The 24,289-nt window shown below is 47.2% G+C and overlaps 1 protein-coding gene and 1 non-coding gene across 16 annotated transcripts in view; both read left to right on the forward strand.

The window, feature by feature from the left end:
- The window catches only part of LRRFIP1 (LRR binding FLII interacting protein 1), a 90,177-nt gene that overhangs the window by 5,239 nt on the left and 60,649 nt on the right, over positions 1–24,289 (forward strand). For 10 of the 15 annotated variants that reach the window (XR_013227983.1, XM_077319301.1, XM_077319288.1 and 7 more), the window contains exons 2-4: positions 5,542–5,628; positions 11,536–11,553; positions 22,532–22,579. Coding sequence is in view for 14 of the 15 variants with exons in the window: in XM_077319301.1 (XP_077175416.1) it covers positions 5,542–5,628; positions 11,536–11,553; positions 22,532–22,579 (153 nt within the window). In the remaining variant the exon portion in view is untranslated. Of the gene's footprint in view, positions 1–5,541; positions 5,629–11,535; positions 11,554–13,518; positions 15,753–22,531; positions 22,580–24,289 lie in introns of those variants that run through there. The other 5 variants (XM_077319303.1, XM_077319293.1, XM_077319298.1 and 2 more) reach the window with 2 other exon arrangements.
- Positions 22,237–22,343, forward strand: LOC143831042 (U6 spliceosomal RNA). Its single transcript, XR_013228678.1, has one exon. It is a non-coding gene; the product is annotated as a U6 spliceosomal RNA (small nuclear RNA).

Raw genomic sequence — 24,289 nt, forward strand, 5'->3', positions numbered from 1 at the left:
GTTTTTTTTTTCTGCTAGCTCTCGTGGGCGTGCCGGCTTGGAGCTCCTACAGGGGTTTTTTTTCCTGCTGCTTGGAGCTGGGAAAGGCTCCTTCAGGGTTTTGTTTTCTGCTGCTTGGATCTGCGAAAGGCTCCTACAGGGTTTTTTTTTTTTCTGCTGCCTCTCGTGGGCGTGCCGGCTTGGAGCTCCTACAGGGGTTTTTTTTTCTGCTGCTTGGAGCTGCGAAAGGCTCCTACAGGGTTAATTTTTTTCTGCTGCCTCTCGTCGGCGCGCCGGCTTGGAGCTCCTACAGGGGTTTTTTTTTCTGCTGCCTCTCGTCGCGCTAGCGGCGAAAGGCTCCTCCGGGGGTGTTTCTTTTTTTTCTGCAGCTTCTCGGCGGCTGGAGTCTTGTGTTGTGTTTGCGGCGGGGGCTTCCTTGGGGCCGGCCTGACGCGGTGAGAGACGCTTCGCGCCTCTCACCGCGTCAGGCCGGGAGCAACTGCGAGCCGCGCTGAGCGCGGCTCGCAGTTGCTGGGGCTGGGAATCGGAGGGACCAATCGGCAGGCGCTTCGCGCCTGCCGTTTGGTCCCTCCGGTTGTCTGTCATGAGGAAGGGTCCAATCCGGACCCTTCCTCATCACGGACACATCCCGCCCCAGAACCCCTTACTGTTTTATTTAGTCCGTGGCGCCCGCGGCGCCACGGGCGGTGTACAGATGGTGCCCGCGGCGCCACGGGCGGTGTACAGATAATGGATCTTGACACCATTGGTCAGTTTCAGTTTCATTTCTGTGAAAGAACACTTGCATCATTTTATGGTTGGGGGTCACCACCACATGAGTAACTGTATTAAACTGTCACGGCATTAGGAAGGTTGAGAAGCACTGCTCTAATAAATGCCCCTGGTGTTAAGGACAGCCCTTTGTAAGAATAGGGAGGGCACCTTGAAAGATATCACAATGGAGAAGAATTGTTACTTGTTTGTGAGGCTCATGACTCACCTGTTCTGCCTGTCAGAATGTCCACAACCAAAGCTCTGTATTTGCCCATGTAGTGTTCTTGGGGCCACAGGCTTGCTGGCAGAAATCCCTCCAGTCACCAGCAGCTAAGGGAAGGACCAATCCAGGTAGCCCTTCCTCTTTGTTGATGCAAGTTTCGTTTCACTTCAGTTTTTTTGCCAGAGCAATGGCCTCTGCTGTTAAGGTGTAAGCTGTGTTCTAAAATCTGGCGTGTAGATGCCATGTCTAAAGGCCATTTGGCTTCCACCCCTTTCTTGTGGATGTGCCCTACAGCAGTGGTCTCCAACCCCCGGTCCGGGGACCGGTCCCGGTCCGTGGATCAGTCAGTACCGGGCCGTGGCTCCTCTTCGTCCTGCTCCCCAGTTGCTGCCTCGGGGGCTGCCCTGCCACTCTGCTGCCGGCTCACCTTTGGTGCTCTCCAGCAGCCACCATAGTTGGGGCTCCCCCTTGGCATGGCTGCTGGCAGCGCCTCCCAGTTGGGGTGGGAAGGCAGGGGTGCTGGTGGGAAAGCAAGTGGAGCAGGGGCTCAGGCAGCAGTGGCGACGTCCCTCGGCAAAAGACTACCCCCCCCCCCCAGGTCTCAGTAAAATTGTCAAGCATTGACCGGTCCCCGGTGATAAAAAGGTTGGGGACCACTGCCCTACAGAGACACCCTGGCTCGTTGAGACAGAAGGCATTAAGAAGATGCTGCTGTTGGCCCCCCAAATGGGGACATGACAAAAGAACTTACCCTTTTGTCCCTTCAGACTGCAAGTTGAATAAAGGTCGTGGAACCTTATTCAGGTTCAGAAAAAATAAATTCTGTAAACAGCCAAACTTGGCCAGTCATCTCAGCTGAGTTCCAACCAAACAGAGCATCCAGGTTCCTGTAGGCTGCTGAGTGATTTCCTTGTCCTCAGAATCATGCCCACTTAAGCCACGATTGTGTCTATTCCACTTTCAGCCGCTGGGCTCTAATGACAGTTTCCCAGAGTGTCTGGGGCGGGGGGTGGGGTGGCTGTAGCCCCCATTATGTACCAGCAGCAAAGTCAATGATGGGACTTCCAAGCAAGCCTGGAAGAGTGTGGCAGAGAAGCACAGTGGAAGAGGGATGCCTGAAGCTAGCCCCAACATCAGGCAACACAGAGTCTACAGCGGTGGCAAGCAAACTGGAGCAGGCAGCCGAGTGTGGGTGAAGTTCCCATGCCTTGTGTCAATATTCAGAAGCTCCCATTCCTTGCGTTAATAAGAGCAGAGAGGGCAGAAGCCATTTGTATAACACTGGCCTATGAGAGCATGGTTCTCATTTATACTGGAGCTCTCCATGCAGTCTGCCTGGATTCTCCCAGTTCCACCAGCCTTAGGTCTGTTTCTCCATCCAGACCCAGCCTAGCTCTTCCTAGTGGTTCTGGAACTTGAGAGGCAATTCTTGAATGATGGCTGTCATTTACAGGCTGTTGTGGACCTCTAGGGGGCAATGTACCAACAGCATTCTTGAGTATTACTAGGGGCCAAGGCGGTTGCATTCAGGAATACAACAGGCACTAAAGTGGTGGAGGGGGGGATGGAAGGACTCTGCGGAGGGCCTCTCCCTCCCCCCAGGACCTGGAAAGGCTGCAGGCCCCCGGACAGGGAACTCACCAGCAGGGGTAGCCCTCATGTGGCAGGGATCTGCAGCCTCCGAGCCTCAGAGGGAAGTGGAAAGAGGCGGGGTGGTCAGGGGTGGGGGACGGAAGGCGATTGGCTGGCCGCAGGACAGACAGGCAAGCCGGTTGGAGGAGGAGGCACTCGGGTGGGACACCCGCCCTGAGTGGGTGTTAAGGGCTGAGTGGCACTTAAGCCATGAGACATGCTCCTCCTCCAAGCCCTTACCAGAAATATATTATGTGGAACAGGTATTATATTATGAGTGGATCAAAATCAAAACGGGGTGGCTGCCATGAAAGGCAAAGTCTTACCTGGAATACTTGGATATTCTCCCCCATCTGAGTCTGTGCTGCACTTGTTACACTCTGTGCTCGAGGGTGGAGGAAAATCTGCCAGACTGTGTTCAGAACCTTTTTGCCTGGTGAGTCAGGAGTTGTGGCTTCCAGTGGGCGTGGCGTCCTTAAGGACAACCACCTTCCCTTTCCTCACGTACTTTCTCCCCAGCAGCCTCGAAGGTAAGTTGTGGGAACTCGGAAGAAACATCTGTTACAGATCGGATAAGTGTTGAATTTTGTGAGAAAATTTGTATTTCCTTATGTGACCCTTGGGAATCGCCAAGGAAAATGCCCTGTAGCCCAGTGACAAACAGGTAATGCCTGCTGCCATCCAGCAAACCCATTCCTGTGTGTTCTGGCTCTCCTGCATGTGGGACTGTCATTAGAGCATCGTATCTGTCATCCAACAAGAGCAAAGCTAAGTTTTCCTTTGGATGAACATGTTAAAAGGGCTGAAGAGTCCTGTATGGTTAGTAGAGTTTGTTTGCAAATTGATTAGGAGTAAGGGAAGACACTGGCAAACCACCCTGTATTGAGTCTGCCAAGAAAACGCTGGAGGGCGTCACCCCAAGTGCTTGCATACTTGACTCGGTGCTTGCACAGGGGATACCTTTACCTTCACCTTTTTAACTACTTATGCTTTTGTAAAAATAGTTGGTCTGGAACTCAGATCCAGAATTTGAGCCACAGTTCTGCAGCCTTGTAAACAGAAGCAGAGTTCTTGAATAGGATAAGTTGGCCCTCTCATTTCTTCCCTCCAGTGTGTATTTTTGAGTTTTAAAACATTCTATTTGCCATACTAATTTGTTTAACTTTCCAGACATTATGCTTTTAATTTTGTTTGCATCGTTGTGCTTCTCTATTTTAAACATTCAAACAGCTGTGCAGGCTTTCCAGCTGTATATATATTGAAATTTAATATAGGCTGAAGGGTTAACTTGAAATTTTTCAGAGGATAACATGATCTTGAACATGTTCCTTGAAATGATGTAAATAATAATAAATATTTTTCTAACGTGGTCTTCCATTATTTATTTATTTAGATTTATATACCGCCCTCCCCGAAGGCTCATTATAACGCAGGGCAGGTAACAACATCATTAGAAGCAATCGAAACTATGCAACCATTCTCTGGTTTACCCCCAACTAAATAACCAAACAGGTGGGGGTGGTCCTGTGTTTCTGGAACGACTCAATTTCCAGTATTGAGGCCAGCATTTCTTGTTGGTCTTTCTAGGCCTAGTGGAAGTGCTCTCTCTTGCAGGCCCTGTCAAACTGGTTAAGGTCTCGCAGGATCCCGATCTCTTTGGGCAGAGCGTTCCACCAGGCTAGGACCAGGGCTGAAAATGCCGTATCTCTAGTCTAGACCAGTTTCACCTGGCTGGGGATCCTGAGCAGATGTTGATCTCATATGGTGTAAGCCTTGTTAATAGTGGCAGAGTGGATTAAAAATTAATGTAAAAAAAGTAAAAATCAGTTGTGTGATCTTAAGCAACGTAGACAGAATCGTGAGAAGTTTCAGCCAGATGAATTTCCTCTCCAGAGGGCCCTGTTCAAAATTAAACCTGCAAAATGCAAAGATGCCACCTCTTATCACTGAATTTTACGACCCTGTTAGAAACTTGTCTTCTGCCGATCTATCTGTGTGATGCATTTGTTTAATGTCTTCTAACCATCTGATTTCTGCAGTTGACTTCTGCACTGTTGCTGAGGGGCCATTAACCCCCTCGAGAAATATTTAGGTGGGCTGAAGATAGGTGGGCTGCAGTGAGTGATCAGTGAAAATTGCCACCACCACCCTTAATAATTGAGCAGGATCAGTGTCACCTTAAATGCTAGTGAAATGTATTCTGACATAGCCTTCCACGAATCAGAATTCACATCAGGTGCATTTTCTTAAGAAAACTTGTATTCCCTCATTCCGTACTCATTCCAGTTGGGCCTCGGAGATGACTTAGTATCTGCGCCTCGTATGATTTGTTTTTTAATTAAATAAAAAAGTTCGTGATAATGCTGCTGTACCCCTGTGAAAGAGCCTCTTGTGGCGCAGAGTGGTAAGGCAGCCGCCTGAAAGCTTTGCTCATGAGGTTGGGAGTTCGATCCCAGCAGCCGGCTCAAGGTTGACTCAGCCTTCCATCCTTCCGAGGTCGGTAAAATGAGTACCCAGCTTGCTGCTGGGGGGTAAATGGTCATGACTGGGGAAGGCACTGGCAAACCACCCCGTATTGAGTCTGCCATGAAAACGCTAGAGGGCGTCACCCCAAGGGTCAGACATGACTCGATGCTTGCACAGGGGATACCTTTACCTTTTTACCCCTGTGCGCTTTGCTCTTTAAAACCCTTTGTGCCGTTTTCTGTGGCAAATACTGAATGCTATGCCTTTTATGCATTACTGCCTTCCCCAAAAAGTCACAGGTGCTTTTTCAGTGCTCTCCAAATATTTCCATTTTCCCGTGGACAAAAGATAGAAATATCATCTGCAACTGTGTGAGGGTGGGGTGGGTAGATGTGAACTTTCTGGTGTTTTTTCTTTTTTTTTTAATGGCATGAAATTTACAGTATTTAAATTTTTTGCTTTGATAGGCTGAAGCCAGGCTTGCCGCCAAGCGTGCCGCACGAGCTGAAGCTCGGGAAATCCGGATGAAGGAACTTGAACGGCAGCAGAAAGAGGTATGTCAGTCAGTAACCTTTTATTGGCATAAAATATGTATAAGACATATAAAAATAGGGTTTAAAATTTCAACAAAATAATAAAATAGGCCATGGGGTTACATAACCAAACATGTCTTACAATGATTAAATAGACTGTAAAAGATAAAATACTAGGTAGGCAGCATATTATAAAAGCATCTTAGTTAAAACTCTGGCAACTAAAGTGGTTACCTCTGGGTCTTTGTCAGAGAGCAGAAATTGCAAGGTCATAGATTTACTCACTTAAGGCTTGTTTCCCAGCAAAGCAACAAAGCTGTCATCCCGACACTGCTCATATAAGGGGCAATCTAACAAAATGTGTGAGACAGAGTCAGGGCAGCCAGAACCACACGGACAGAGTCTCGCATGGTATGGGATATGGTGGAGTCTTCCCTCTAAGACCTTTGAGGGGAAAGCATTCATTCGTGTGAGGAGAAAAGCTCTTCTCAGGGGTGGGACATCAAGATGATGCAAATATGTAGACATAAGAGACGGTAAGAGGTATGTGAAGTTCAAGTGGGTCACCTTTAAGACCAACAAAGATTTATTGAAGGCATGCTCAATTTAGGTATGTTAAGTGGGTTTTTTTTAGTGGGCCTTTCTTTCCCCTCATTATTCCTATTGGAGTCAAAATGGGTGCTGTTTGTAAGAATTCTACGTAAAAAACCTCAACATATGTAACAGTGTTGTAAAATTTGCTGTTATTCTACTAATTTTAAATAGGTAGTGGCAGACAACAGCAGACCTTTCCAAAACTCTTTGTTTTACACCTGCACAAAATAGAGGCATAGTTAGGTTTCTTTAGAGATAATTGCACAGAAAGAAAGAAACTGATTTGAGACTTCTTCATTGGTGTGAGAACTGTTTCCTGAATAAACTGCATTGGATTGAAAGTGCTGGGTTCAGCATGTACACGTGGCTGCTAGGAGACGCTGTACCAGAGCCAGCTCATGGAGGGGTGATGTAGAAAAGCACCATGGTACGACTGCCTTTGGACTTGATGCCCCAAGGATATTGGGGTCCCAACAGCATCTGCTAGATCAGTGGTGGCTGAACTATGGCTCTCCAGATATCCACGGACAATATAGTTTATCATTAACGATGAATAGCTTTTGTGTAAATATGCTTTTTAACCCATATCTGTTGGTATTATTCTACAATACCTGGCATTTTGCTGGCAGGGGCTCATGGGAACTGTAGCCCATGGATATCTGGAGAGCCTCAGTTTGGCCACCTCGGTGCTAGATCCTCCCAATATGGGGCAGCAGAGAAAGGAACCATCCAGACTGGAACGCTTTGGTTCAGCTGTGGAGGGCCACAGTGACCTGAATGTCCTGTTCCTGCCAGTCCTCTTCTGCTTTCCTGTCAATCCTCCAATCATGTTTCTAGTGCAAGTATTCATTCAGTGTAGCCGGGTTCTGGGTGTGTCTCCAGCCAGGACTTGTGCGACTGGATGCTCTGCTTTCAAGGACAAGTTGGCCGTGGATGGCAGTCTACTGCCTGGAAGCGGATGAGACGTGCCTTTCAGCTCCAGGGTCTGCTCAGCATGTGTTCTGTGTCGAAAAGAGCTGTGCTATGTCCAGCATCCTGCTTGAATTCGTGAGCTGATTATGGGGTTGGAAGTAGCGACAATTGCAGTTGCATCCTTGCAGAATTCAAATTTGGGCGTGGCAGCGCTTCCCTGTCTCTTCTCCAGTAAATTCCTCACACCCCCCCTGAAATCAGGTTCTCCCTTTTAAATGTATCTAAACACAGGATCTTACTGAAAATGACAGGTGGCTAAAATTGCATGCAGTGCACTGTAGCGTAAGCAGTGTCCATGACTCAAGGTGGAGCGATTCGTTTTGCTGGAGTCGGAGAACTAGTACTTTTTCACGCTGTTCCCCTACTGATTTCAAGATCATTACCTGCCCGCTTAGAGGCTGGGCCTGGGCCTGCAGCGGCTTCTGGCCAGCCCTGCAACTGGGTCTGGATCAGCTGCTGGCCTCCTCCTCTGCTATGGAGGGCCTTCAGTGCAGCAGTCATGTCTGACCCTTGGGGTGACGCCCTCTAGCGTTTTCATGGCAGACTCAATACGGGGTGGTTTGCCATTCCCTTCCCCAGTCATTACTGTTTACCCCCCCAGCAAGCTGGGTACTCATTTTACCGACCTCGGAAGGATGGAAGGCTGAGTCAACCTTGAGCCGGCTGCTGGGATCGAACTCCAAGCCTCATGTTCAGAGCTTCTGACAGCATGTTGGCTGCTTTACCACCCTGCACCACAAGAGGCTCTTCTCTAATAAATAGAAATGCCATAATCATTTTAAAACTGTGCAAGTCCTGTTTCTGTGTTAAAAATAAATTTAATTATTAGAGGGGGATTGAGAAGTCACTCCTGCCTTAGAACACTGAATTTTACGGAACAGCTTCTACATTCTTTGAGACATTATGCTTAAACATTTGCTCGTCCGGTTGCAGTCTTTTAGTACGAAGTAATTTCTCACATAGGATTTCTGGAATAAGTTTTCTCAGGGCTCTTTGTTTGCTATCTAATATAGAAAGACCAAGCTTCAAGTGTAATTATGCAACCAGATAATAATAGTTAAAACTGTGTTTTACACAGTGGTATGTATGGTATACTGTGGGTATGATTAGACAGCAACTAGAGGAGCAGCTTAGACGAGCAAAACGCCTTTTGTTTGGGGAAGCGGGAAGTGGAATCATATAGATTTGATGCTTTCAGTTGTCCACCTTTGAAATTTTGGTTCTTTTAATGTAAGTTCATATTGTCTTGAAAATAGCTGGCGTTCTTCTGTGTTGGAGATTAACGACCCGACTGAAAATCACCTCTAAACATGTGGCGCAGAATACACATGTTGGTTCAGAGAAGGCATAACTAACAAAGCATGCACTATATGTAGCTCACAGTCATTTAAGATTCTGGGGGGTAGCGGTGTTGGTCTGAAGCAGTAGAATAAAGTTTCCAGTCCATTGGCACCTTGAAGTCCAAGAAGGTTTTATTTAGGCTTGTGCGCTTCGGCACACTTTGGCTGCTTTGGTGGCCATTCACACCCGAAGCGGCTAGCACTGAAGCGCACAAGCCTAGTTTTATTCAATGTATAAACTTTTGGGTGCATGCCCTCTTCATCAGACACCAAGTGTGTCAGATATGATGTGCGTATGTGCACGAGAGCTTAGAACTTGGTTGGTCTTAAAGGTGCCAATAAATTCAAACTCTGCTTTATTTATTTACTTCTTTGTACTCTGCCTTTTGTGGCGCAGAGCCTCTTGTGGCGCAGAGTGGTAAGGCAGCCGTCTGAAAGCTTTGCCCATAAGGCTGGGAGTTCAATCCCAGCAGCCGGCTCAAGGTTGACTCAGCCTTCCATCCTTCCGAGGTCGGTAAAATGAGTACCCAGCTTGCTGGGGGGTAAACGGTGATGACTGGGGAAGGCACTGGCAAACCACCCCGTATTGAGTCTGCCATGAAAACGCTAGAGGGCGTCACCCCAAGGGTCAGACATGACTCGGTGCTTGCACAGGGGGATACCTTTACCTTTACCTTTTACTCTGCCTTTCTCTCCAATGGGGTCCCAGAATGGCTTGCATCATTCATTCTCTTCTCGCAGGAAAAGACTGTATTTATAAAACATTAAAGTAAAACTGAATTGTTCAGGAAGGCCTTTTTTTAAATAAAGAGAGTAGGACTGTATTATAACGGAATTGTTCACAAGGGTGTTTTATAAGGGGGAAAGGGTCATTGTCTGTTCCAGTGAGTCCTTATAGTGTATATATTTTGCTTTTACGGTGTTTTCTGCTTTTCGAATGTGATTTTTTTTGCACTGTTGTTGACGTATCATGTCAACATGTATCTTTGTACTGTTTGTAATTTTTGTAACCCTGGCCCTGTGGCATTGTTTATGGGATGCTTTATGTGATCTGAAGAGAAACGAGGCATAACCTGCCGGCCAATTGAATTAGGAAAGAGCATAGAGAACCCGGTTAGGTTGTGCCTAATTCAGTTGATCTTAAACAGATAGCAAATTTTGCATATGTTTTAGCAAAACTGCTAATATTTTGCATTAACTTTTAATGTTGTAATCCAGATTGTATTGCATAGTCCGTTTTGTCTTAAATTAAAAGACTCATTTTTTAAATTACTGTTTTTGTTTTCTTGATTTGCTCAATGACTGTAATAAAAATACAGTTGCCTTGTGCTATTTGGTTGCATTATTGTGCATTGCGAAATTTGTCTTGAGTCTCGGCAGAAAAGACAGGATATAAATTTAGCAAAGAAATTAATATAGAGAGCACAGGGTTTGTGACTCAGTGGTAGAGCCTCTGCTCTGCTTACAGAAGGTGCCTGGTTCAGTCACTGCATCTCAAAATGATCAGGTAGGAGATGATGTGGAAGACCTCAGATTCAGATACCTTTATCGCTTAAGACCCTGGAGAGCTGCTGCCAGTTTGTGTAGACAATGTTCCCTTGGATGGTCCGAGGGTCTCAATCAGTGTAAAGTAGATCCCTGTGCTCAAGTCAATGTGGTATGCTGGTAGTAGACTAGGATCCAAGAAGCCGAAATTCAAATCTCCACCATGAATGTTGTTGGGCAAGTCATTCTCTTGCAGCCATAAACTGTTTCACAGGGTGGTTGTTAGATAAAATGGTAGAGGGAAGTAGAGATGTAATGTTTCCAGGCCTTTGAAGCCACGGGGCGGGGGGGAGTCCCCCCCCCCAATGGAATTCTTTGGAAAAGTTGAAATATAGGCAGTGCTTACTGTTCTGTCAAATCTAAACTGCTTTTACTGCTTTAACAACATAACATGCAACATTTATAATTTATTTAGCATATTTGACATAGTTATGAAATGTTAAAGTTATAAGCGCCTTAGTTTTCTACCTGTAAAATTGCAAATTTATCCAGTACTTGAGAGAAAACTACAAGTTGATGTTCCCTGTGATATCTTAGAGCATTGCTAGTTACCCAATCTGCGCTTATCTGTGACACCGTCGTTTGCGGGAGAGTAAAAAGAGCAACCAGGAGAGAAAGGTCAGGTTAAAAGGACAATAAAAGGCCTGCGTATTCTGCTAATGAAGGTTAGGTATCCACTTGGATTTAAGAGCCGTCTACGTCTACAGCATACTTACCTTGTCTTTAAAAGCATCTCTTATTCTAAAGAAGAAAATATTTCATAAGGTTTTTTTATAGCGTATCTCTCTTTTGTCCAATTTTCCCAACAACCTTGAGGGAAAAAATGGGAAGTGGAGAGAACCAAATAGCATTTTTTTCTGAATTTTTCTGCCCCCCCCCCCCCACACTTCGGGACCTTCACATTTTTAGAAAGCAGAAAGATGCATAGCATTCTGAGCTCCCTAAATGAAGGATGAGAGAAACATACTAAATAAATATTCATTCTTAGATTGTGACTGTACTGGTAAGTTGTAGGGTGGTTGCTTGCACCTGTCTTGCCAGAGCTTTCATCTGGATTACAAGGTGTGTACAAGTCACCTTTTGACAATTGGAAGTCTTGTCCCATTTTAAATAAGTATGCCAGTACCTAAAGAAGCCAGACTTCTTTGTGTGTGTGTTGGTTTGCTTGTCTGTTTGTTGGGGGTAGGATTAAAAGAGTAGCTGGCCTAATATTTGGTCTTAATACGAGAAGTAGCCTTATTGAGTACGTATCTCCTCTGCAGACTCTTCTGCACTGCTCTCCATGCAAAATAGTGACCTTGTCCAGTTGAGTTTTCTTTCACCTTTAGTACCAGTCTGGAAACTTGGCCTGTCAACTTTTATTGAACATGCAGATGGCATATTTGATAAGTACAATTTGCCTTAGAATGTAGTGTCCTTTTGTGATTCTTTTTTTACCACCTTATCTGTTTCTCTTTTCTATCCCTTCACTGCATAGATCTATCAAGTTCAAAAGGTAGGGTATGCTAAGCTTTTGTGTGATTGCATGCAATTTTTGTTGTTGTTGCATCTTGGTAACATAACAAATCTGTTTGATGATACTTGGAAATACTTCGAAATCTTTAAGGCACTTTCAGTTTTTCCTAATACATGATAATAATAAGAGCTGGTTTTTATACTCTGTTTTTCTCTGCCTGAAGGAGTCACAAAGCAGCTTATAATCACCTTCCATTCCTCTCCCCACAACAGGCACCCTGTGAGGTAGGTGGGGCTGAGAGAGCCCTGATATTCCTGCTCTGTCAGAACAGCTTTATCAGTGCTGTGGCGAGCCCAAGATCACCCAGCTGGTTGCATGTGGAAGAGCAGGGAATCAAACCCAACTCACCAGATTAGAAGCTGCTGCTCTTAACCACAACACCATTACTTTTAGTTTAATAAACTACAAGTACATTTGATCTATTAATTGTTTAAAATTCCTCCTCCTCCCAATTAGTTTAGTGCCATTGCAAACATAAGAAATGAAGAGAAACCTCTCTCAAGGAAGAAGTAAAATGTTTAGCTAAGGCTGATTCTGCACACATAGGATAATGCACTTTCAATGTGCTTTGGCAGCTGGATTTTCCTGTGTGAAACAGGAAAATCTACTTCTAAAGTGTATTGAAAGTGCATTATCTATTGTGTGCAGAATATACCTATGGATTTGTCTGTAACAGGCACTCTTTTTGACTGACACATTCTGCCCCACCATTGAAATTTGCTGCAGAAGGATGGCCAAAGTCTTTATGTGACTTGCAGATGGGTTTGGCATGCCTGAGAATCTTAGAACCTCCAGCCAGAGACATTCTTACTCCAATATTTTAAAAGTCAAGGATGTCCAGGAAGCTGAAAGGAACATTAGACACTGTGCCTTTCGGGATAGAGTCAGATCAGACCAACAAAGAAGAGGAGCCATGGCTCAGTGGTAGAGCATGCTATGCAGAAGGTCCCAGGTTTAATCCCAAGCATCTCCAGTGAGAAGCACCAACCAGCAGGTGATGTGACAGAACTCTACCCAAGACCCTGGAGAGCCACCACCAGTATGAGGAGACAAGACTGACCTTGATAGACCAGCGGCCTGATTCAGTGGATGGCAGCTTCATCTGAGGATGGAGATGTAGCCATCGTCCTACATTATTTTAGAACCATCCCTGTAAATATCACCATTCACACAGCACCAGTTACAGGCTTCTGTTATGTAATCTCTTGACCTAACTAGTACAGCATGTAGAATAAACAGTTCCAACAATTTGCTAAGTGTGGGAAAGTACTCCTTAGAGTGTCTAGTGCAAAGAAGACAGTATCCCAGGGAGTCTTAACTGGGAACCATGCTGCGATTCTTTTAATTCATACATTAAAAAACACAGAGGATTCCGAAAGCCAGACCTTCTGCTTTCATGACTGGTTTTGCATGTTTTCATTAGGTGGCCATTCATTAATGCATGTTGAAAATGACAGAATAGTAGAGTGGGCAAATGTTTGTGGAATGTTCTGCTTGTTGCATGCCCCTTCTTGTTTTCCTTTTCTTTTAGGCTGTGTACGAGCAACAGCTTTTTATTGCTATATAGAGGATATTGCCAGTTGTTTGACTTGCTATGGAAAGCCAGTGGGAATGAATGAATGGCCATGAATGAATGAATGAATGCATGCATGCTATATATTGTGTGTCTCACCTGATTACAGATCAAATGAATCTGGCAGGTTTTTGTAGTGGTCTGATTAGTGCCTGGAAAAAGGTTGACCTCCACTCCCAGCCATACAGATCAAGGATTATTTTATAGTTATGAGGAAGTAGAGTTTGGCTGTTCAGGACCTACTTATACAAGTGTAATTTATGAACAGTTATATGGAGATATGATTATAGAATGGTTTTTGTCAGAACCAGGAGTACACCCACAACTGCCAAAGTACCTAGGAGTTTAAAAGTGTTTTTTTTTTCCTGCAGGTTTCTCAACCTGCAGATCTTCAACTGCTCTGTAACCTAATAACAGTACAAGACCAGTGCATGTCTTACTAGGAACCCCCAATAAATAGCCCTGAATGTCAGGATTGTAGAATCTCTGTCATAAATTAGCTTGAGTTCCTCCATGTCAGTTATATTGTTTTATATTGCTTGGCGCCTGCTTGCTCCAGGTCCTGTATTCTTGCTAGCCATAAAAGTGAATAGTTTGTTTTGTTAACCTTATCACATGTTGTGGGCTCTTGCCTGAGCTGGAGATTGTTGTCACCTCCTCAAGGTTATGAGAATGTATTTCGTTTTTCTTACACATATGCCTTTTCTCTGACTCCCCTCCCTTGGGAACTGTCAAGTTTTGAGCGGGAGAATTGTATTGATAAGCAAAGGCAAATCTGTACTCTAGTCAGATTTGACTTCTCAGTCCCTAGCGTATAGTACTTTCCAATAAAGCTTTCTTTCATTAAGAAGCCTGTTGTGAGTTTTCTGTACGTTTGACATTAAGTCAAATCTCACAACCCCTTTCGCCTGCCAACATGCAGGACGAAGGAAATACCTATACGGAGCAGGGAGAGGGCCTGGATTGGGACCTCTCCCAGAGCGACGGAGCCGGTGTGGGTCCGTACAGTTCGGGCATGATCAGAGCCTTGGAAGGAGCGACTCCTGGTCATGCCGAGTTTTTGGAAAAGCACATCACCGAGCGCAGGCGTTTGTCAAAATATGACCGCCTGACGGGGGATGAGCAGTGGCCGGATCAGCTGGGGATGCCCAGCTACGGGTCGGAGCCCGCCGGTGAGACGCGTGATTTGCAGCACAAATTGGACAAGGTGACCAATTGGCTACAGGACCTCTCGGGTCGCCTGGATCCAGAGGAGCAGCGGGAGACGCGGCGCCTGCTGCGGGAGGTGCACGGAGGCTTCCGTGAACCCAGTGGTCGGAGATCGGGGGATCTGCCCACCCTGCGAGAACGCGAGGAGGCGGCAATGCAGGCGGCAGCCGAGGCCGAGGCCGCAGCCTTGGCGAGAGCGCGACGGGAGGAAGAAGAAGGCGACCTCGATGGCGCAGGTGGTGCTGGTGAGGCTGAAGGCGCCGGGGCGGCTGAAGGCGCCGGAGCGGCGGCGGGAGCGGCTGCGGCGGGGGCAGCAGCGGATGTGGCCGGAGCAGAGGCGGCGGCGGCGGTGGCGCAAGAGGCGGCGGCGCGAGCCGCGGCGGCGGCGCGAGCCATGGCGGCGGCGCGAGCAGCGGTAGGAGTCGGTCGAGGCATGGGCCGTGGAGCGAGGGCCCCGGTGGATTGGGGCCAGGGACGACTGCCTCCCCATCTCCGGGGAGTGGAAATGCGGAACACCTACAAATTCAAAGCTAAATTCTCGGGGGACCCATCGACCTTCCCTTCGTTCCTGGTGCACCTCCAAGCCTACATGATGGACATGGGGTTTACCTTCCATGATGATGCCGAGCGCGTGCGTTTTGTGGGAGAATCCCTGGAAGGGAAGGCAGCAAAATGGTTCATGGACTTGTACCGTTACAACCCAAGAGCTATCCGCAATTACAACCACTTCCTGAGAACCATGCGCCAGATGTACGTGGAGCCGTTCGAAAAGGAGACGGCGGAGAAGAAACTCAAGGCTCTGAAGCAAGGGAAACTGACCGTGGCCGAATATGCCAGAGAATTCAAGGAGCTGTCCTCAGCGGTGCCGGACTGGACCGAGCCCCAACGTGTGCACGCGTTCGTGGGGGGCCTCTCTGGGGACTTGTCCAGCAAGTGCCTCTTTCTGGAAGACCCCCTCACGGTGGCCGGGTGGGTCCAACTGGCCGGGGAGATGGAGAGTCGCCTGGAAAGAGCTGCCGAGTATCAAGGAATTGCAGGGAAGGCAGGGGCAAAAACCTCTACGCCCGTGAAAGCCAAGCCAAAGGCGAAACTGGAACCGAACGAGCGCACTCGGCGCATGGAGAAGGGATTGTGCTTGGGCTGTGGTCAGGCTGGCCACTTCCTCGTGCAATGCCCATCAAAGACGGTGCCTAGCGCCAAATCGACGGGAGGTACCCCCCCCAAAGCTTCTCCTGCCAAGAAAACGGCCCCGAAGAAAAGTGCCAAGTCTCTGCTGGTCCCAGCAGGTGCCGCAGCGATTGTGGAGGAATCGGAGGAGGGCAGTGGCCAGGACGGAGAAGATCAAGCGGAGGAGCAGTCGGGAAACGAAGACGGTCTGCTGTAAAGGCACCCCGCCAGCAGGCCTCCGGCAGGGGCAAACGAGTGGTGAGTGATTCCCCCCTGATACTCTTGCCTGCAACCCTCACCGAACCCAAGTCCGGGCGGAAAGTGGGGGTTCGCTGCATTGTGGACTCAGGGTGTACCCAGACCTTAGTAAGCCCAGCACTAGCCGAGACTTTGGGGGTGGGCAAGGTGCCATTGGGTGAACCCCTACCTATTACCCAGCTGGATGGAAAATGCGCTCCTGGGGGGGAGGCTACCGTAAAGACGCGCCCGATGGATTTGGACGTGGAGAAACATTGGGAGCAGATTCAACTCCTGGTAGCACCCCACTCAGCATTCCCGTGTGTCCTGGGGCTGGATTGGTTGAGGGAGCATGATCCCACGGTGAAGTGGAAAAAGGGAACAGTGAAGTTTTCCTCGCCCAATTGTAAGCGGCATGTACGGCCCCAGCTCTCCCAAAACGACCGAGTCGTGGCCGCGGTGGGGTCCACCGGGGGGGCGGCCCTCCCACAGGAGTATCGAGACGTTGCAGATGTGTTCGCTGAAGCTGAGTGCAATCAGCTTCCCCCCCACCGTAAAACTGACTGTGCCATCGAGTTAAAGAAAGGGGAGCCCCTTCCCAAAGCCAAACTTTATTCGATGAGCCCGAGGGAGATGAATGAACTCAGGGAGTTCCTGGACAAAAACCTAGCCCGGGGGTTCATCAGACCCGCCACTTCGCCCTTGGCGGCCCCGGTCCTTTTCGTGAAAAAGAAAGACGGGTCTTTGCGCCTCTGCACGGACTACAGAGGGCTGAACGCTGTTTCCACTTGTAATGCCTACCCGTTACCTTTGATTAAGGACTTGCTGGGTCATTTGGGGAAGGCGCGGATTTTTACAAAATTGGACTTGAGGGAAGCCTATTACCGGGTCCGAATAAAAAAAGGGCATGAATATTTGACTGCTTTTAACACCCCCCTGGGCCAATTTGAGTACACCGTCATGCCGTTCGGCCTCGCCGGCGCTCCGGGCATGTTCATGAACATGATAAATGAAATTATGCATGATTTATTGTATCAGGGGGTGTTGGTGTACATTGATGATATTTTGGTGTATTCTGAGGATGTGGGCAAGCACGCCAAATTGGTCCGCGAGGTGCTCCGCCGCCTGCGGAAGCATCAGTTGTTTGCTAAACTTTCAAAGTGTGAATTTCACCGGGATGCGGTGGAATTTCTGGGCTTCCGGGTCTCCCAAGCAGGGATTGAGATGGACCCAGGCAAGGTGCGGGATTTGCTGTCCTGGGAACCACCCCGCACGCGGAGGCAGCTGCAAAGTTTCTTAGGATTTGCAAACTTTTACAGAACTTTCATCCCCAGTTTTGCCAAGGTGGCATTGCCTCTCACTGACTTGTTAAAAACAAAAGAAGGGGGGAAAGCGGCGAGCCGCCCAGGTGCCCCACTCCAGTGGACTCCCCAGTGTCAGGAAGCTTTTGAGAATCTGAAGCTCCTGTTTACCTCTGAGCCCGTGCTGGCCCATGCCGACCCCGCTAAGCAATTCACCGTACAAGTAGATTCCTCGGATGTAGCAATGGGGGCCGTGATCCTACAAGAGGGGGAGGATGGGAAATTACACCCGTTGGCCTATTTGTCTAAGAAATTCTCCGGGGCAGAAAGAAACTGGGCGATTTGGGAAAAAGAGGCGGCCGCAGTAAAATTGGCCTTAGCCACCTGGAGACATTGGTTAGAAGGGTCCACCATCCCCTTTGTAGTCTGGACAGACCATAAAAATCTTCAGGCGCTCAAGCAGCCCCGCTCGCTCTCGGCGAAACAAATGCGGTGGGCGGAGTTTTTCTCTCGATTCAACTTCACTCTCAAGCATCTGCCGGGCAAAATGAACTTTTTGGCGGACGCTCTCTCCCGCTTGCCCCAGTATAATAGCAAGCGCGACCCATTGGTGGACACAGTTTTTACTCTCGCCCAACTGGGAATGGCCGCAGTGACGCGCAGTCAAACCAAAAAGGGAAATTCGATCCCGGGAGGGTGGGTTCAGAAAGAGGTGTCACAGGACTCTGAGTTTGGTTCCCTCCGCCCCGACTTAACTGAGAAGGGGGGCCTGTTTTTTAAGGGGAAGCGTCTCTATGTCCCAGCGGCGGCGCGCGGGGACGTTTTGAAACTTTGTCACGATGCAAAAACAGCAGGACATTTTGGTTTTGTGAAAACTCTGCACCTGGTCAGGAGACATTATTGGTGGCCGACTTTACGGTCCGATGTGGAGAAGTACGTGCAGGGTTGCCCCACATGCATCGTCTCCAAACCTGCTGGCGGGAAGAAACGGGGGTTGCTGCAGCCTCTGCCCACTCCCTCCCGCCCGTGGTCCGATGTCACCATGGATTTCATCACGGACTTACCGCCCAGCCAGGGAAAAACTGTTATCTGGGTAGTAGTGGATGCATTTTCCAAGCAAGCCCACTTTATCCCTTGTGCCGGCCTACCTTCAGCGGCCAAATTGGCCTCGATGTTTGTGACCCACATAATACGCTTACATGGGATCCCGAGGCGCCTGCTCACGGATCGGGGCCCCCAGTTTGTTGCCAAGTTCTGGCGGGAGCTCCTGAGACTGTTAGGGGTGGAGCAAGCCTTAACATCTGGCTACCATCCTGAATCTAATGGCCAGACTGAAAGGGTGAACCAAATTCTTGAACAATACTTGCGCTGTTTTATCAACCATCAACAGAATGACTGGGTTGCCCTTTTGCCGCTAGCTGAATTTGCCTATAACAATGGGGCGCATGCCTCCACGGGTGTGTCACCTTTCAAGGTGGTATACGGGACAGATTTGGTGGCTGCACCCACATGGGAGCTAAGTTCGACCGAAGCCCCTGAAGTCACCAAATGGGCAGCAACTATTAGTGCTGGTTGGCCTGTAATTGTTTCAAGCCTCAAGGAGGCTAAACAGGCTTACAAAACCCAGGCTGACAAGAAACGGGCACCAGCGCCCGCGTGGAAAGTGGGGGACCTTGCTTATTTGTCCACGAAGAACCTGCGCTGTCAGCAAAAATCCAAGAAACTAGGTCCTAAATATGTGGGGCCCTTCCCTATTGTGAAACTTATCAATGCTGTAACTGTAGAACTATCCTTGCCTAAAACTTATAGGAATGTACATCCGGTTTTTCATTCCAGCTTGCTGCGGAGAGCCCCTGTTCCGGATGTGTGGCACCCCCCGTTATCTACACCTGTGCCGGTCTACATCGATAAAGACACTCACTACGAAGTCAACCAAATCTTAGACTCTCGTGTGCACAAGGGTCGCCTCCAATACTTGGTAGATTGGAAGGATTTCCCTTCAGGGGACAAGGAGTGGGTAGAGGCAGAAAACGTGAAAGCGCCTCGCCTCCTCCGAGCTTTCCACCGCGCATTCCCTGATTGCCCCCGCCCTGTAGATGCAGGCTAGGGTGGGGGAGGTCCTTTTAGTGTGGAGGGATGTCAGGATTGTAGAATCTCTGTCATAAATTAGCTTGAGTTCCTCCATGTCAGTTATATTGTTTTATATTGCTTGGCGCCTGCTTGCTCCAGGTCCTGTATTCTTGCTAGCCATAAAAGTGAATAGTTTGTTTTGTTAACCTTATCACATGTTGTGGGCTCTTGCCTGAACTGGGGATTGTTGTCACCTCCTCAAGGTTATGAGAATGTATTTCGTTTTTCTTACACATATGTCTTTTCTCTGACTCCCCTCCCTTGGGAACTGTCAAGTTTTGAGCGGGAGAATTGTATTGATAAGCAAAGGCAAATCTGTACTCTAGTCAGATTTGACTTCTCAGTCCCTAGCGTATAGTACTTTCCAATAAAGCTTTCTTTCATTAAGAAGCCTGTTGTGAGTTTTCTGTACGTTTGACACTGAAGTGACAGGACACAGAGCAAGATCCTTAACCAGCTTAAGGAAGTTCTATCCTCTCTGACCCAAAATGCCTGCTAGACGGATCAAGATCCTTAACCAGCTTAAGGAAGTTCTATCCTCTCTGACCCAAAATGCCTGCTAGACGGATCAAGATCCTTAACCAGCTTAAGGAAGTTCTATCCTCTCTGACCCAAAATGCCTGCTAGACGGATCAAGATCCTTAAACAGCTTAAGGAAGTTCTGTCCTCTCTGACCCAAAATGTCTGCTGAATGGAGCAAGATCCTTAATCATCTTAAGGAAGTTCTATCCTCCCTGACCCAAAATGCCTGCTAGACAGAGCAAGATCCTTAACCAGCTTAAGGAAGTTCTATTCTCTCTGACCCAAAATACCTGCTAGACGGAGCAAGATCCTTAACCAGCTTAAGGAAGCTCTATCCTCTCTGACCCAAAATGTCTGCTAGACAGCTCTTCCCCACTCCCTTTCCCTTCAAAGTTTTCTAGGGCCCTGATTGGCTATTGCTCCAGGAGACAGCGGGGATTGGCAGATTTGGGGAAAATGCATGAATGTGTCTATGTCTGTCCCAGGCGCTTCTTGCTTGGACTTCTCTTCTATTGGCAGTTCTCCATACTGTTTGAAATTTGACAGGAGTTGGCCTGGGAACCACCAATGAGTTGTTGTTACAGGCTGTCACAATCATATGGTGTCATCCTGTTATTCCAAGTGAAGTTTTCTGTCACTGTAATAAGCAACCACTGGTAATAGCTAAAGTGTTAGACATAGAAATGATCTGTTCTATCCCGCCAAGCCTCTGATGTAGTCTTTCCAGTTCTGCATTCCCAATTGTTAGCGCCAGTAGCTTTCCCTGATAGGTGGGATATCTCTGTTGGACAGTGACTTAAACCCACCTCTGCTCTGTTCTAAAGCAACACATGAAATCCTGACAGGAGGGGTGCTCTTTTCTGTTTACACATCTTCCAGCATATTCAAAACAATGTCTGCTCTTGGTCATCATTCACACAGGAAGCAGATCCGACATGCATTCCTCGACAGGCTGGCACACTCCCATAATATGGGCTAGCTTCTCACACAAGAATGGCCAGATCTGCCATGCTGGACACCATAGATACTACAGATCATGAGTGTGTTAGCTATGTGGTAGGATAAAGAGAGAAAAGAACGTTCATACTGGTATTGGAAAATGAAGATGGAAGCTCCTATCAGCCTATCAAGGTCAAGAAGTCTTTAAAGAAAGAGTGCCAGCCTGTAGTAGACCAGAAAGCAATGAAAGTAAGATTTAACCTGTTCTTTCAAGTCTTCATCTTGCTTCGATGGGTGCCTTCCAAACCATCCAAATGAGGTCAGCCGAAGGCAAAATGAGACCTTTTCCTTGGGGAAATTATAACACAATATATTATTGATGCTGTTACAGACAAACTCAAGAGGTTTTGCGCAACGATATCACGGCTAGAGACGAAGTAAGACTCCCCAAACAAAAATGTATCCAAAAAAGAAGAAAAAGGAGAACGTCCCAACCAAAGAGCATAGGGAATCCAAAAGAATGAAAAAAGGAAACACTGCAAAAATGATTAAAATGTCTAGGAGGATAAATGCAAACAAACAACTTTAATTTTTTTTTGCAAGAACTTACCCATTATACATATTTTTAAAAAATCTAATGTTGTTTGCACACTACATGTTGGTGTTGTATAGAGAAGTAACACAGTGAGCTAGAATGGTCTGAATTAATATTCCGGTCTTAAATACCTGAAAACTGTTTAATAAAGAAGTCCAAATGTGTCTCATGAAAGAAACAAGATGGCTGTCTTGTTGTCATGACCAGAAACTTCTTTAGTGACCCATGAAAACACAGTAAGGAGATAAACTGTTCCTATGTATCTATTGGGCATTAATGGAAGCCTTTTTTGGCCACACACATTTACAAGAATTATTCAAGCAGCAAAGCTTGCCATATCATATTTGACATACTGAATCTTCAGAGCCGGTTGAAATCCCTGAGTCTGAAGTAACTGTGTTACCCAGTGAGCTACAAGCCTATGGAATCACCATGGAGAACGTGCATTACAGACTGTAGCAAAACTGTTTGAAGAATGTGCAAAAGACATTGTCCTTCCTGCAGTACAAAATAAGGCAGATGTGACATCACATTCCAAATGAACAACTGTCAGCCCGACTTGAAGGCTGGACTTGGGTCCATAGGGATGAAGAGAAAAGTTAGTCCCAAATTTCTGAAGGTGGCTTCCTACAATATTCTAACCATAAGACGGAGCTCTTTTGATTCATGACAAACTGGCCAGCTATGATAAGGCAACTCTCCACAAGGTTCTAAGATACTGCTGATGATCAGTCCGTAGTAGACATTTGTCCTTTTTGAACCATCTGTAGTCTGTGAAAAAGATGATACCGTGCACCCTCTAACCATTCAGTTTACAGTTGCTCTTTTGTTGCTTAATGTTGAATGTCCCCCTGCACCCATGTTCTTCAGAAAGGCATGACTATGCTGACAGAGAACACATCCATAATTTTATGTCTCCAGATTGATGAGTTGACCATTACCATGAACTGGGCTATTTCTTAGGAGGTCTAGTCAGATTTGTTTACTTATGGCATTTTTGTTACTGCTGTTAATATAATGAAACTGGAACGACCCAGAGAAGACCAGCCTAGCCCCTGTACAAGGATGACAGAATGTTAAGGCTCCTCTGGCTCTAGTAACATTTTACTCTTTGTCTTCCCTTCTCCTTCGGTTGAGTCCATCATAGGGGGTTCTTACCACTTACTGTTCAAAGCAAAAGATTTTCTGAAGGGGGGGGCAACTGCAATATGCGAGCATACCTGAAAGCTTGTGCTTCTGTACTTCTCAACTTGACTTCCTCTCTTTTCCCTCTTCCATCTGTAGAAATATTGTGGTCTGGATGCAAAGTTTGGTGACATCGAGCAATGGATGGTAGGCCTTTTAAAAAAACAACAACCCCCTGAGCGAATATGATCTACGCTACTCTCGATCGACCCCTTCCCCCCCCCCCCCCGAGGCATTATTGTTGTGACCGGCGTGGGGAGGGCTTTTAGTCCACGCAAATGTTGTATGGTTGTTATGTTTTATGGGGTTTTTATTGCGGGTTTACTTTGTCAGCTGCCATGAGCCTATATGGAAGTGGCGGGTTATACATTATAAATTTAATTAATAAAAAAATTAAAAGGCTTGGGGAATGTGTCCTAACAACTGAATAGCATAGCAGTTTCCCCTGTTTGAAGATGTGCCACTGCATTCCTAATTATATGTTTTCATGGCAGGGGTACTTTTAATTGGCCCTGGTAGAAGCCGCCCACTTTTGTTTAAAAGGATCCCCTTAAGGTGCCACGCAATATTGCTGCCCAATTTGACCCTAACCATCAAAATGATTTCTCCTTCAGCCCCCTTCCCTTCTGTGCCTTGTCTCTGCAAGCCTGGGTCTGAACTTGTTGATTTTGAGGCTTTTTGTCAGAAGGGTCAATGAGGCCGTCAAGAGAGAGAGACATTCTCATGTCGGGAGTTCAGGGATTCTGTTTATTAGAGGCCACTTTCCAGTCTGTTTAAATTCACCGATAAAATTAAGGGCCAGTGTCTGAATCGGAATATCAAACGTATGTTGCAGAAATACTTCAGCATGCTTTGCAAGGAGTGACACTGTTTCCAGTGTAGTTCATTAAATCCCTATTTTGATATTAACAAAATGGACTATGGACAGAGCCTTGACCTGGATAGCTTGACCTCATCCCATCCCGGAATCCAAGCCAGGTCAGCTGTGATCAGTATTTGGATGACAGGCCACCAAGGAATACCAGAAGTGTAGAGGCAGGCAGTGATAAACCACTGAATGTCTCTTGCCTTGAAGACTCTACAGCAGGGATTCCCAACCAGGTCTCCCTGGAGGCTTCATGCTCAGTGAGAGCTCCTCAGGGACTCCCTTTCTCCTGGGGAGCTCCCAAGGGGTTCCCTTTCCCCTGTATCCTGCCTTACTGGACTCAGCCACAAGCTATTCCCATCAGTGCCATGAAATCAGGGAAACAGCTGCTTCCATTGACTGTATCTGGGAAGCGGGTGGAAATTGGGGGCCTACTCCTGCCTCAAATCACCTCCTTACTCTCCCCCCCCCCCCTCCAGTTAGACATGGCAGGGAGGCATGGCGAGCTGATATCACTTCTGGCCCAGTTTCAGGGCTAGTCGAAGCCTGAGAAATATTTCAGGGGCTTCTCCATGGTCAAAAAGTTGAAAAAGGCTACCCTATGAGGTCACCATAATTCGGCTGCAATCTGATGCCAAAAAAAAGTACAGGAAAAGAAGTAGAGTTGGTTCTTATATGCTGCTTTTCTCTACCCGAAAGAGGCTCAAAGCGGCTTACAATCACCTTCTTTTTCCTCTCCCCACAACAGACACCCTGTGTGGTATGTGAGGCTGAGAGAGCCCTAATATTACTGCTTGGTCAGAACAGTTTTATCAGCGCCATGGTGAGCCCAAGGTCACCCAGCTGGCTGCATGTGGGGGAGCGGGGAATCAAACTTGGCTCGCCAGATTAGAAGTCCTCACTCCTAACCACTACACCAAGGTGACATACGTCTAATTAAATATGCTTTGTATAAACGAAATATCACTGTCCTGGGTATGCCATGGCTTTCC

The sequence above is a fragment of the Paroedura picta genome, chromosome 2 (assembly GCF_049243985.1).
Source record: "Paroedura picta isolate Pp20150507F chromosome 2, Ppicta_v3.0, whole genome shotgun sequence".
NCBI lineage: Eukaryota > Metazoa > Chordata > Lepidosauria > Squamata > Gekkonidae > Paroedura > Paroedura picta.